The sequence below is a fragment of the Antrostomus carolinensis genome, unplaced genomic scaffold (genome assembly GCF_000700745.2).
Source record: "Antrostomus carolinensis isolate BGI_N321 unplaced genomic scaffold, ASM70074v2 scaffold4578, whole genome shotgun sequence".
NCBI lineage: Eukaryota > Metazoa > Chordata > Aves > Caprimulgiformes > Caprimulgidae > Antrostomus > Antrostomus carolinensis.
Genome location: NW_010330747.1, coordinates 53,828 through 67,637, shown reverse-complemented (window position 1 = coordinate 67,637; position 13,810 = coordinate 53,828). Strand labels below are relative to the sequence as shown.

General features: G+C 35.1%; 1 protein-coding gene across 1 annotated transcript; it reads left to right on the top strand.

The window, feature by feature from the left end:
• The first annotated feature begins 501 nt into the window (after positions 1 to 501).
• LOC104528855 (ras-related protein Rab-28-like) lies at positions 502 to 11,091 on the top strand. Its single transcript, XM_010172997.1, has 3 exons — positions 502 to 599; positions 3,334 to 3,411; positions 10,659 to 11,091. Exons 1-3 carry the CDS (start codon positions 510 to 512, stop codon positions 10,749 to 10,751), a joined length of 261 nt encoding a protein of 86 aa, XP_010171299.1. The 5' UTR covers positions 502 to 509; the 3' UTR covers positions 10,752 to 11,091.
• The last annotated feature ends 2,719 nt before the right edge of the window (positions 11,092 to 13,810 follow it).

Here is a 13,810-nt window from a genome sequence, read left to right as displayed (position 1 = left end):
TCTGCAATAAAATTCTTTATAAGTAATTTACATTTTTTACTTAGAAAAAATATGTAGATTCAGATGTGCTTGGTAAACTCTTTATTTTGTAAAAGTCTTTAGATTACACTGGAATCACCAATATGCATCATGCTTGCAAACAGAATGCTCAAAATTTAGTTCTGTCTCAGCTTTTTGTATGTAGCTAGCAGTAAACTTGTTACGAATTTCTTGTGTACCCAGAAATAAATTTGTCCTTTATTTCAGATATGAATTTGTTGCATTTGACTGTATAGTTTTAATTGTGGTTTCATTTTAGTTTTGCAAATAAAATTAATCTGAGGTAATTAGTTATTTTAGTTTTGGCAAATTATTATAAAAAGAGAGAAACTTGTATCTGCATATATCTGTGAAGGAAGAGATTACATCTGATGTGTTTTCAATAAGTAATTTCTAAGACAGGTAACTAAATGGGCTCCATTGTAGTAATTTTTCCTTTCTTCAACTTACTTTTAGTTGACTTGGAGCACATGCGCACAGTGAAAGTTGACAAGCACCAGCGATTTTGCCAGGAAAACAATTTCAGTAGTCATTTTGTGTCGGCCAAGACAGGAGATTCTGTAAGTAAGAAAAACAAAATCCTTGTAGATTTTTTTTTTAATTTATTTTTTTAGGAAAGCCATGATTCTGGGATATGATGTAGCAGTTGTATTATACTTCACGTATCATACCATTGAGAACTTTGGCTGCTGCAGGTCCTTTTTGCCTACCTACTTGTGTGAAAAATAAATCTTTGTATAAGTGTATATGTTCTTTATTAATTACAGTGTCTTCTCATCTGATTTGCACTTTGAGGTACAGATTTTAATATGGAAATGGTCTAGTTTATACATCAGCATGAGAACTGAGACCAGTTGGATCTCTGTTTGATGTCAGCCTGTAGTTAAATGTATTCCTTCAATCCAGGTGAAGTCCCATCTATAGGCCATCAATATAGCAACTTCCAACAGTTGATAATGTCACAGGACCCTGTTGTGATCAAAGTTTTTATTATGGGTCATGAGCCATGAGAGACACTCCCTCTGCAGGTCCACTGAAATTCGAACATTCTGGTATTTGTAATGCTTTGCAGAGCACATTTTTGAACACTCTTTTGACTCTGAGCTTAACTGGATTATTTGTTTTAGTTGGAAGCCTATGGAAGAAAAGGTTCTTTTCTGTTGACTGTGTCAGTCGAATCGCACTGTATTGTTTTGCTTGATTTCTGTCACATGCCTAATGACTCTGTCATTCCCATAAAGCAGTCCTGTGTCTGTCTCCTGTTTATGACGACATAATTTACTTTAGTATTATATTACTGAATGGTAAGACCATGTTCAATTATAAGTATAATTCTCTAACACAAATGGAATAACTTGTGAAGATCTTTGGTGAAACTTCTACATCGGACTGCTTGATTTTATAAGATAATAGTTATTCTGTGAATCTAACAAGACTACTGTTATAATGCAAGTGAATCCTGATTCTCCTGATTTTTGTTAAATCTTTGGCATAATTTTTTGTTTAAAGTGTGAAAATTCAAGCTCTTTATGCTAGAAACAATAAAAATTTTATAATACTTCAGTCACTAAAGTGTGCATCTGATAATATGTATTCCTTTCTCAAAGAGACAACCTTTTTGTGGGATTTGGTGATAGGAATAAAAAGTAGTTCTTTTTATAAGGTTGATATATTTAACATTACAAATCAAGAAGGAATCTTTATTAAATCTTTTTAATTGATTTATGAATTACAGCATCATCCCACTGTATATACTGATTGTCCTTATTTTTAACTTACCATTTAAAAACAAAAGTAAATCTGAACATAACCTAGAAATCATTAACCAGAAATCTCTATTAAAATATCTACTAATGAATGAAGGTATAAGGTATAGTTTACAGTAATTTTTAGTTTCAGTATAGATTTAACTCTTTCACTGTTAGCAGACACTGGCCTTTGCAAAAGATAGTTGTATGTACATAGAAAAGTCCAAAAGTCTCCTCAGGGGATAAAAATGTTTATGAAAGATTTAATATAGCTAGCTATCTTACTGTCCATCAAATGGCATAACTAAAGCACTGAACTCATGCCTGATGTTTTGTGCACAAAGCATCCTCATGGCAGATGATCTAGCTTAGTACACCTGAGAGCCTGGTGTGTGTTAAAGTAGGTGTCTGGAAAAGGTAAGCTTGTTCAAGATTTCCTTTCTTGCTGTATGGATGCTAGTAGAATAGAGCAGTACTAGACCAAGTAGTTCAGAGAAAGATAAATTATTTTGGAAGCTTCCATGTCTTGTTGGTTGCACCATTAAGTCGTTACTAGTTTCCATGTCAGGTGTAAGAAGAGATTGTGTAAATGGTTTTTTTTGTTGTTGTTGTTGGGGTTTTTTTGCATTTTCATTGAAAATTACTAAAAGCACTTACACAGGCCGTACCTTTAGTGGGTGGCAGCTGCATGATGCAAAGCAATGTTTGTTGGTAGTTTAGATTGTGAGCTCAGTGCAATAGCCATGTGGATAAGATATAATGTGTAGCTTGACAATATGGTGTTCAGCAGCAGTACAAGCCTAAGCTGCTCCTCTTCAACATCTGTTGCATTCTTTAATCTTATTTAAAATACAGCTACCTGAACAGTAAGATTGGTGGACAGGATTGAGATGAAGTAGAGGAGTTATTTAAGTTAGCATTGCCACCCCATGTTATCTGTCAAATCATGTCCAAAGTCTAACTCTGCTAGGCTGGTGTGTGCCTTACACCATCTTGCTTGTTTCCTGGGTAACTTCTGTTCAGTATAACACTCAGTGTTTTGCAAGACTCTTCAGAACAAATATATCATTGCTTGACTTTCATATTGCTAATGTTTTTTAAACGTTTGCAATAGAGATTTTGTTGATGCATAGTTCTGTTGTTCTCAATTTCAGAAACTTACATCTCTATTGCACAATACACTGGTAGTATATTTTTGTGCTAAACATTAATGAATACCCTTATTCATATTTTATAGCACCGAGGGCAGTATTTGAGAGGTGGGTTGTGTAAAAGCTTGTTTAAACTTAGGTCTCTGGAGGCAGAGTAGAAGTGTTGCTTAACAGTCCAGCATACTGTTCATTCCTTGTACCATTGTTGAGTTATTTTCTCAAATTCTTAAACAAAATTAAATGTACCAGATGAGGTTATTTTCAGATGTGTTTTGCACAGGTCATAATTTTGTATATCTCATTGTTTACAGTTCAAGAATGGTTTGAAGTATTTGAAAGAACCTCGAGGATGTCTGTTTTTAATCATTTAAATACAATTTAATATTTTTCCATAGGTCTTCCTGTGTTTTCAGAGAATTGCTGCTGACATACTTGGCATCAAATTAAACAAAGCAGAATTGGAACAATCACAGGTGATTTTCCACAAATACGTGTTTTTTCTTAATATTTTTATTTAGTATTAAAAAGTTAATCTCATTGCAAAATAATAACTGTCCTTTAAAGCAAGCTGCTGAAGACAATTATTTACTTTTACAACAGCTTTTTAAAATATAATAATTCTTTATTTATCCATCATGATAAACTTGCTGAAACAAGAAAAGGTATGTTCAAAAAATTAGGAAAAAAGGGTTTTTTGAGAGCTGTATGTTTAAAAATAGTACTTAAAATTGTGTTAGAAATTAAAACCTCTCTGTATGTATGCATCTACAGGTATCATGGAAGACACTTTTATATAGACATTAATTACTGTACATTGATGTCAGATACATTAATTATAATTGTTCTTTTTAATTATTTACATATTTAAACCAAATTTTATATTAGAACACTACAAATTTAAGTATAGAAGGCATAAGCTTCTGTGAGTAGAAATGTTCTAAATCAATCTTCATTGTAGTCATACAGGAAAAATTATTATTTATCAATCAGAGAGTCAGGAATTAACTATGTCACATCCTGTGTTTGGTTAATCCCAGATTTTAGTTTTCATTGTGTGCCTGTATAATACAGGACAAGAATACTGTCCTCAGCAGTGACTGCCTGCCTTGGGGAAAGAATATTGACTTTGTAGTCACTATTTTCCATTTTATTCTGATAGGCAGATGAGAAATGAATCCTTTCCTGGTTCAGTATACCCATCTGAGCAGCAGGCAGACCCGGGGAATCATGGGTTTGGGTAGCTATTACAGCTCCTTGGCATCTGCAATTATTTTTCTCACTGTACCAGACCCAAACAATCTCCCCTTAAAGGGCCTGCATTGTTTCTACCCTTGCATTTTGTGTTTTGTTCTTTGTGTTATGAGTGTTATCTTGCAGATTTTCTGCCATTTCCTCTGCAGTTAGAAAGGGCTGAGAGAGAGGAGAATGTTTTCCAGCAATAGGTGGGAAGATCATCACGAAGGTTGTCCCCCATGCTCTTACATCGGTTAGCAGTGAGTTAGGGATGTGAATATAGTCGTTGCACTGTGAACGCTTGGCAAAACCCTGCTGTGTGTCCTGCTCTGAACTATAGCAGAGCTTTGTTGCATTTCATGCTGTTCAGTAATCAACATATGCAAAACAGCTCTAATGAGAACCTTTTTTATGACCTTACTAATTAGTGGGGAAAAGATGTTTTCACTTTTTAAAAAAATTTGAACTGTGACTGTATTTTACTGTGACATATTTTACATATGATTACTTGCTTAACTGTATCTACCAGAGTTGGAGGTCACTTAGTTTTTATCAGAGTTAGGAGATCAAAATTGTTTTAATTGCTCAAATAAGCAATCAAACAAGAGGTTTTCTAATATAACCTTTTCTCTTACCACCTCCTTCTTCCTAGTTCTTGCTTCAAAAAATAATTTTCCTGCCAGGAAGACCATGTGCATAGATTTAAACCAAAAAGATGTTATACAAATTCAGTTTCAGAAACCTTGAAACGAAGATTATGCTACTGAGGCAACCCTTACTGTATAATGATGTTTGAGATTGCAATAAGCTTATTTTAAATTTACTTATTGAACCAAAAGGTAGTTGTTCTAGTGTTGTAATATCCTGGAACTGGTAGTTATTACCGACATTAAACAAGTACTACAAAATAAGTCAACAAGCTTATTTAAAAGAAAGGCAAGATATTTCTTATGTACAACTTGGTCTCCTGCTTTTTGAAATATACGATAAATATGTAATTTCTGGAAGTGTTTTGCCACAGCAGTGTTTACAGTCTATATTGAAGTGGTTAACTAGAGTACTGTATTTCAAACAGTAAAATGGTAAAATATACTTGCAGTGCATACCTAACAAGCAAAGCTAAGGAGCTTCGAAAAGCTGTAATTTATAGGTATAGAAATATTGTGTCTTTTCAGTGATCTTTTACTACTGAGGCACATCTGAGCTCTATGATTATTTACATATAAGTAATTCAGCACATAATGAGTCCTTTAATTTTACTTTGGTTGTTTAGCAAGTACTGGAACATCAGCCTTGGACTTCTCTGTGCTGTGTGCTGGTATGTTCTGGTAACTCAGGTGTAAGCTTGTGGACAGGTATGCAAATATCTTAAACTAAACAGAGAATATGAGAAATGGGTTATACAGAAAATTGTAGCTTTCTAAAGAAAGTGTCTATTTTTAGGTTGTTTTTAAAGTAAGGACCTTTATATAGCCCTGACTCAAGCGTACGTAACTTTCTATGTCAAATTGGTATTGGCTTTAAGTAGCTTCTTCCTACCTTAGTATTATAATTGCAATTTTTAATTTTGTTGAGCAGATCAATGGAATATGCAAAATATGGATCAGACAAAGTTGATATTATGCAAATTGCAGTAGCGATAGCCTATAAATAGTTAATATGTGTGAATTAAGTACTCACTGTGGCTCACACGTTGCTGTTAATGTGAATCCAAGCTTTAATTATAAGAAGAAAAGGTAAAAAAAAAACCCTGAAAAAATAAGAACAACAACAAAACACCACCAAAAAAAGTAGAAACAAAGCCAGTAGATGGAGTTGGGCAGAAAAGAAACTTCATTGTTGACATTCAGGTACAGCAGAAGTCACTATGTGGTGCTACGCTGTGCACATAGCTAAAGAGAGAAAGCTGGAAAACAGCTGCCTGACTTTGCAAGGTTCTGCTAATCAATGTAGTTTCAATCTATTGCAAGCAAGCAATAGCTCTTTGTTCCCAATAAAATACTTACTTCCTTTCAGAGTGCTATTCTGAGTGTAGGAATTGCCCAAATTTAAGTCAGTGAAAAATCAAGGGGATTTGTGTTGTAGTGTCTGTCAGCTGTATCTTAAAGTTCATTGCTGTATGGAACCCAATACCTTGGCTGCTTCTTAAGGCAGGAAAGGTAAAATCTCTACATAAAACCAGAGAAGGAAAACTTTAACCTTCATATCCACAGGGAGATGAACAGAAGGACATTTCTTGAGAGAAACTTTAGTCTGCAGTGGAAGAGACTAATTGAAGTAATGTGTTGATGCTCTTTCCCAAAAGCATGGAGCTTGTCTTTTGGCTGGAAGGACCGGGGGTGGTAGATGATGTTGCCATTACTAGGTTTCTGGTTGACCACAGACTTTTTGTATGACAGGTATAGAGAGATGGATGCTGGATAAATGCTATAAAGAAACAAATAAAAAAGTGCAATAATAAATCCCTAAATCAGTAAGTATGCAAGTGTTGACTTAGGTTTAATTTTTAAACAAAGAGTAAAATATATTTTAGTTTTTACAAAAGTGCACTATTTTCAAGTTGGATTATATCTTTGAATTTTCTATACTTTGGATAATGAGGTTTCCTCATTTTGAAAAATGAGAAGGTTGTTTCTTGAATATGTTTGATAGAGAACATGAGATGTCTTCATTCAGTCTGGGTGGTAACAAATTATAAGATGAAAAACTGAGTTTGTGTAAAAAGCCAACAGTGAAATGCTCTATGTGAGTTATTTTTTACTATGCATTTCTTCATTATTAATGATGGTCTAATATTGAGGATACTCTTTTAGAATTATTTCTTGCATTTTTAACTTTATGTCTGAAGATCATATTTCTTGTGTTTAAAATCACTTATAATTGTCACAGTCACTAGGAAGATCTTAGAAATGACTGACAGGTGGTTGGAAATAAGTAATAGGAATCCCAAAACACATTATTTTAACTTGTATGAATTTGTGGGACTTGACTCATGACTTTTGAGCTTTGATAACTGGCAGAACTGCAGAAGCTCTTGTGAAAAGTGGATGGGGTTCTTAGTCCCCTTCAAATTAACAGCAACTGTTAGTCAACTGCAAGAACAAGCCTTAAAAATTGAATTATTTACCATACATTGTTTTAGAAAACAGCTGCAGCAATTTAAGGTATTAATGCAATCCAAGCTATTTGTTTCCAGCCTTTTTGCTGGAATTTATCATTCCCACAGCAGAATCAGAAAATGGAAGGTGATCATGTACCTTGGCCATGTCAGGGTGAAGCGTAGCAGCTTAGCTTGAACTGCTGCTGAAAGTTGTTTTTAAGTGAAGCTGCCAGACTTAGTGCTGAAGCAGATGAGGTATAAAAACACTTACGTTCCACCAGCTCTCCTTTGGCAGCAGTGATCTCCAGCAGAAGAATAGGACAGACATTTGAGGGTGGTAAGTTTTTTAAACTATCTCAGCTAGAGCTACTAAACCTTGTCTGTTAACACGCTGAGATGACTGTTAATCAAACCTTTATTTGGTCAAAACTGTGGGGAAACAGAGAACTAGAAGATTATTCTTTATGCGTGACTGGAAAGTAGAGCATGTTTTTGAAGTGGAACAGTTCCAAAGTAAGAAAATTGCAGATTCTGACTTATTTTCAGTCTCCAAAATACTCTCCCTTTTAAATCGCAAGGGTCTGCTGAAATTTGAGGAAATAGCTCCTTTACTAATCAAATGTTTTTCTTTCTATATTTTTTACTTTCAACTGTAGCGTAAAAACTGCATGGGGTACAGCTTTGTTCCTTGGCATTGGCAAGAGCTAGCATTTTTGTAAGTGATGTGTAGTTTTCTCTTTAACTAAATGCCAGTTCAGCATGCTGGGGTGTGTGTGCCAGCTTTGTAAAATAAAATGTTGGGCAGATAAGTCAGATCTGGAATTCAGAACACCTGCACCAAGAAAGTTTATTTCTCATTATTGACAGTGATTTGAACCATGGCAATGATATGCCTGACACAGAAGCTGATACAGTGGAACCCAAGTTTTTAATTAGCATGAAGTTAATAAAAGAAATGTTACAGGGTTTTTTTTTTTTACTCTTATTTAGATGAAATTCTTTTAGAAAATCCAAGTCATTTATGTTAGTCAGTTTCTTGCTACAGTGTGCCTAAGCATGGGTCATTAACCTGTGTGTGTTTACAGGATGGGATTTAGACCAATGTTTTGAAGAACAATTAATTGCCTACTGATTGCAAGACTTTTTTTTTTTTTTTATCTTCCCCTATCCCCCCCCTCAGTTCTAGTCAAAAGATTGGTATGAAGAAACTAGGTCCTGTAAGGTCAGATAACACTGTTTAATGCTAAAACTCCTACGACTCCCTTACATGGTATTTGGCAACCTTTCCCTTGATAATATCAGGCCAGAAGTCCAGTAAATCATGAGTGTTGTCCACTAGATAAGATAATATGAATGTGATCAATTAAACTCAAGGAGAGTACATCAGCAGCTAATAAATCCAGATCCCTGACCAGCCAATTCAATTATTGTTGCTTGTTTGACATACAGGTTTTATTTACAGAGGTAACCTTTAACGTGTACTGTTTATATATTCATATAATACAGTTTAGGTATTATTTCCTTTAAAATAGTAGTATTTATTCATTTATCCATTAATTTTAACCTTGAATATATATTGTGTAAAAGTTGAAGTATTTAAGAAAAAATCATTAAACTGGTTTAGGGTATCTTTCATAGCAGACCTGCCTCTTCTGTTACTTCTTTACTGAAATTATTCTATGAATTTTTGTCCCCTTTGCATGAATGCTGTATTAATAGCGAGAAAACTTCCAACAGTTTGTTTTGTCTTTAAGGGGAAAAATGAGAGCCTTTTGTCTTTATATTAAGTCAACAAAAATCAAAGCTTTGCAGCACTTAGGTGTGAGGTTGTTAATTTCTGTCACTGTTTTTGATTATCTATTTAGTTATAACATGATAGTTATGTAATGGAAAAGATGCATGTGAACTTCTAATGCACTTGTTACAATTGTTGATAAGAAGCTGACTAATGTCATATTTAAGTACCCTAAACTTAAAGGAATAGGCCATTGTAATCTCTTCTTCCACTGAATTGCCTTCCTTTTTATTCTGTCCCTTCTTTTCCTTTGATACACTTTTGTTGATTGCATGTATGAACATTTCACTTTGGTGCTTTGGAAGGGCATGTCCTTGAAGAAGCTTGAAAAGCAGCCCTGATGCTGATAGTGATGCTTTCAGCTAGATGTGTTGCTCTTGGCATAAGGCCTGAAGAGAAATGCACTTAAGTTTTGCTTCTGCATAGTCTTTTTATGTCATTCATTCATTCTTTTCAACTACTGATCAATTTCTCATTTTTTTTCCCTTCTCTTTTCTTTTTACATTCTTCTCCTTGCCCTCTATCCTTTATGCTGATACATGATTAACAGCATGTTGTCAGGGCAGAACTAGTGAAATACCCTGAAGAAGATAACCAACATCACAACACTTCCAACTGCCAGAGCAAAGTCTGCTCAATGCAGTAGTTCAGGTATTGGTGGAAAACGTGGGGTTTATTTCAAGATGCATTGCTTTTACATGAAGTAACAACTGTTACAGTAAGTGCTATTGGAAAAATATATTTTGTATCTCTAAGCACTTGTAATACTTAACATCTTAACTTGGAACTCTCTGTACAATCACATGGTGTTTCTAGTAACCAAATGCTTCAAAGAAACTTTTAAATACTTCATGTTACCGTATTAAGAAGGTCCTTTGGTGCTGTATATTCAAAATGTTACATAGCTGCCTCAGATGGAAATGGACACAAAATTGGAATCTTACTTCCTTCTCCTTATACAGGAGACACCAACAGTCTTATTAAGTACTTTGTAAATAGAATGGGTAATATCTGTTTGATCTGTATTAGAAAATAAATATTTATTGTATGCAGAGGTTCTTTTCATGTTAATTTAATCTTTAGTCATCTGCCTATCAAAGCTTTTTTGAAATATCGTTATGTTTGAAATCAGCTTTGAATTCCAACCATATTTTCCTGTGATGTGCTTGACCTGGAGTGAAGACAGAAAGAAAAACTTGCGCACAATTTCCAATTACAGTTTAGGCAGTTTTTCTTAAAGAATGCATACCATAGTCTTTGTAAACAAATACGGTTTTATTATTTCCATACAAAACAATTTTCCTGGAAGTAAAATGGTACTCACTGCTTTTGCAAAAAAGTCGTGTTCCATTTGTAGTGTTGTGAAAACCTACCAAGACACTTCCTTCTGCTTAGCATGGATAAAATGGTATTTAGAATGAGAATTAGCACCTGGTAAGACTTTTCTGTAAGGTAATGAAAAAAAACCCCTAAACAACGTCTGTTTTGCCTAATTTTTTGTCCTTCATATTTCATAGTAAAATATCTGTTGAATGCTTTGCCAGCATGAAGACTGTATTTTCTGATTGTTACTGTGTTTTCTTTTATGACAGAGGGTGGTGAAGGCAGATATTGTCAACTACAGTCAGGAGCCTGTGACAAGAACCGTTAATCCTCCTAGAAGCTCAATGTGTGCAGTTCAATGACCACGCTGTTCTTCTCTGTCTTGATACCTTTGTCAGTGCTCCTACCTTGACGCAGTCTCTGGGATTACCAGGAACTTTGTTTTAACAGTGACCATCACAACAATGCAATTAGAGGTTTCAAAAACTTGTTGCAGCGTTGTACATTGAAAAGCAGCAGGCAGTTTTTTGACTGGCTGAAATTCAAACATGAGACCACACACTTTGAAAAATTAAGATCTATATTCTTTTAAATTATATTTAAATAAAGCAGTATACCTGTGTTTATATGTTTCTTCCTATCTATTTGACTGATACTGGAATAAAAATGGATTAAGAAGTACTGCATTCAAAATACTTTTAACGACATCACCGTGGAAGGGTATTTTGCCAAAGCATTTTTAAAATGTTTTTCTCTTTTTTTTCTCTTGTGATCTGAACTAGCACTCAGCAACATGTAACTTGGAAAAGCTATTGCTGGAATAATTTTAAGCATGTAATATATTTTATCTAGGGATAATTTGGAAAATATTCCATTAATATATATACATAGTGCAAAATGTATAAATTGTATCCAGTAAGAAACAGTGCTTGAAATAAAGCTGTAGTATAAAAATGATTACTTTTCCGAAGTCCCAATTTGTATATATGGATGCTCTGAAAAATGTTAGTGTTTTTGTGTATTTTTATTACCACATCAGCACTACTTCTTGCAGTAGTAGATATGCTCATATGTCTTCATGAATATGGATGAACGTCAGTCAACAGTTTGGGCTGTAGATGTTGAGTGATATATTCAGCATGCATTAGAAACTGTTGATAGATCAATTAGGATCAGTTATTTTTAATAACTAACTGAATGGCTTTTGGCCTGGTATTCTTTTCATTCTAGTTTGGAGTAAATGACAAATAAAAAGCTGTCTGCTCTGTGATCATCACATTTCTCCTCTGTTCCTTTTCTAGCAGTCTCTTTTGGACATGCAGTTCTCTGCTGGCAGACCTGAATAGAAAGTTAAGGAGAGGGGAAAGAAAAAAAGCCAACTTGATTCCAAACTAGAAATATTTCCCTGTTTTAGATCTAGAATGTGTTTTCTTCTAAAGTGCAAGAAAACATTTGGAGATTTAGAAAATTAAGGAGGCTGAGTGAAGGAAGCTTACATATCACAAGTGAAAATGATAAGGTCCTTCAAGTGAGTTTTAAGCTGTTCAAGCAGACGCTTAATAGTTGGAACTATTAAACTATTAATATTTTAATAAAGTAGTTAAACTATTTAACTATGTTATTAAAAAAGATTGCAAATGGCAAAAATGTGCTATTTTTTATTATTTAGGTGTAATCTGAGTTCTTTGAAAAGCTAAGTTCATTTTTAAACCATTCAACATACAGTTTGAGATCATTCAAATGTGGGAAAATGTAAGAAACAAGCTGAGATATTGAGATATTATTCTGCACTAAGGTAGGTGGGAATTTGCAGTAAATTATTTATTCTAGAGTTACAGTCTGTGTTCTTTCTCCTGTTCCATGGAGTTCATGTCCCACTGCATAGCTTTGCCTTATAGTTAAATGCAACTGAAAGGTGAACTGTCTTCCACTATCACCAGATGAGAACAGTTCTTCTGAAGTAGCTGATAAGTTTACAAGTTCATGCTGTCCAAAAGCACATGGTAAGTTTTTTTGAGTCCTCAGATTTCTTGGTGTTTTTGTGTCCTAAACTCTGCTCATATGTTCAAATATTCATGAGAACTGTCCCCTCTCTCTCACTAGTGCATGTGACTCAACTTCATAGTTCTGCTTCCCAAGTAATATACAGCATGGTCTTAAAAACCAAACAGTGCTTTTCTCTTAAAACCTTCTGTAATCTTACTTTTCAGAAGAAAATGCTTTTTCATGACTTGATACGCAAATAATAAAAAAAATTTTGCTTTTACATTTGAGGTAATCCTGCAGTGTGAAGACTGTGATACATGTCCCAGTCCAAGCTGCTTTAAAGATGGATTTTATGTCTCTGTCTCATCATGATCTTTTATTCTCAGTGCCCATTTTTCTAGCTGTCTTAGACTTGTACATCCTTTTGTATTTTATTCCCATTGATCTTTTCACCATTTTCTATGCTAAAGCCCTACCTCCTCTGAAGATATTTTTGTTTACATTTCCAAGCTGCTCTCATTCTTCCTCCCAAACATACATGCGTATTATTTACGCTAACCAGGAATCTCTTGTCTTCTGTGCCCCCAGCCCCTCCTTTTGCTGCCCCTCTTAACCTCCTCAGATTTTCAGTATTGTATACTGACTTCCACTCTCCCTGCCTTTCTCTACCCTAGCTGCCCCATTTAGATCCATTACCTGTCCACGTTTTAATCCTTACAAATGAGCTTTGCTCTTTTTGCTCAGCCCTGGGGACTGCACTCTGAGCCTGCAGATTCCAGCTGCAGTCTTAAATTCTTAGCTGTGGTAACTGCCTTTGAAGTGCTGCAGCAGCTGTGGTTGAAGATTCGGGGTGCCTTTGCCATCACTATGGCCCAGGTTCCACCAGGCTGAGCAGAAAGGTCAGAGATAATTCTGGAGGATTAAACAACATGGAGAGAGGGAGTAGACAGAGTTCTGCAGGGAAGGCAAGGGCTAGCTGGAGACTGGAGGGATAGAAACATTTAGTCAGAGGTGTGTAGGCGGAGGTAGGCGAGCCACTGCCCTCTACCCAGTTTCCTTCCGTGAGTAATGTCCCACTGCTGATCCACATGATTCACATATGTTAGAGTTCAAGCATGTGCCATATTAATGCACTTAGAATTTTCTTGCAAGGTGAGAACTGGTTGGAAGCAATTCAGCAAACAGTAATGAAATTAAATAATGCAACGCTTTCCAAAAGTGAGGCGACATATGCTTAATGTCCACTGACATGGGTAGTGGGGTGGAGGTGAGGGGAAACACGTTCTTTCCTGAAGCTGAGGCCAGATGAAGGGAAGAAGTGTGTTCAGGCCCTGATCTTACACAGATCCACACTGGTGAAGTGATCTGCCTGCTCAGAGCTGTTGCAACTAATCATTTCACTAACAGCTCCGCAACTAAAAATTGTTTCTGAGTT

Bases quoted from the DNA above. Each gene is read 5' to 3' on its own strand.
- LOC104528855 (XM_010172997.1), top strand. From the start codon at position 510: ATGCGCACAGTGAAAGTTGACAAGCACCAGCGATTTTGCCAGGAAAAC. The intron at 600-3,333 runs GTAAGTAAGAAA...ATTTTTCCATAG, and splicing joins CGGCCAAGACAGGAGATTCT to GTCTTCCTGTGTTTTCAGAG. The intron at 3,412-10,658 runs GTGATTTTCCAC...CTTTTATGACAG, and splicing joins CAGAATTGGAACAATCACAG to AGGGTGGTGAAGGCAGATAT.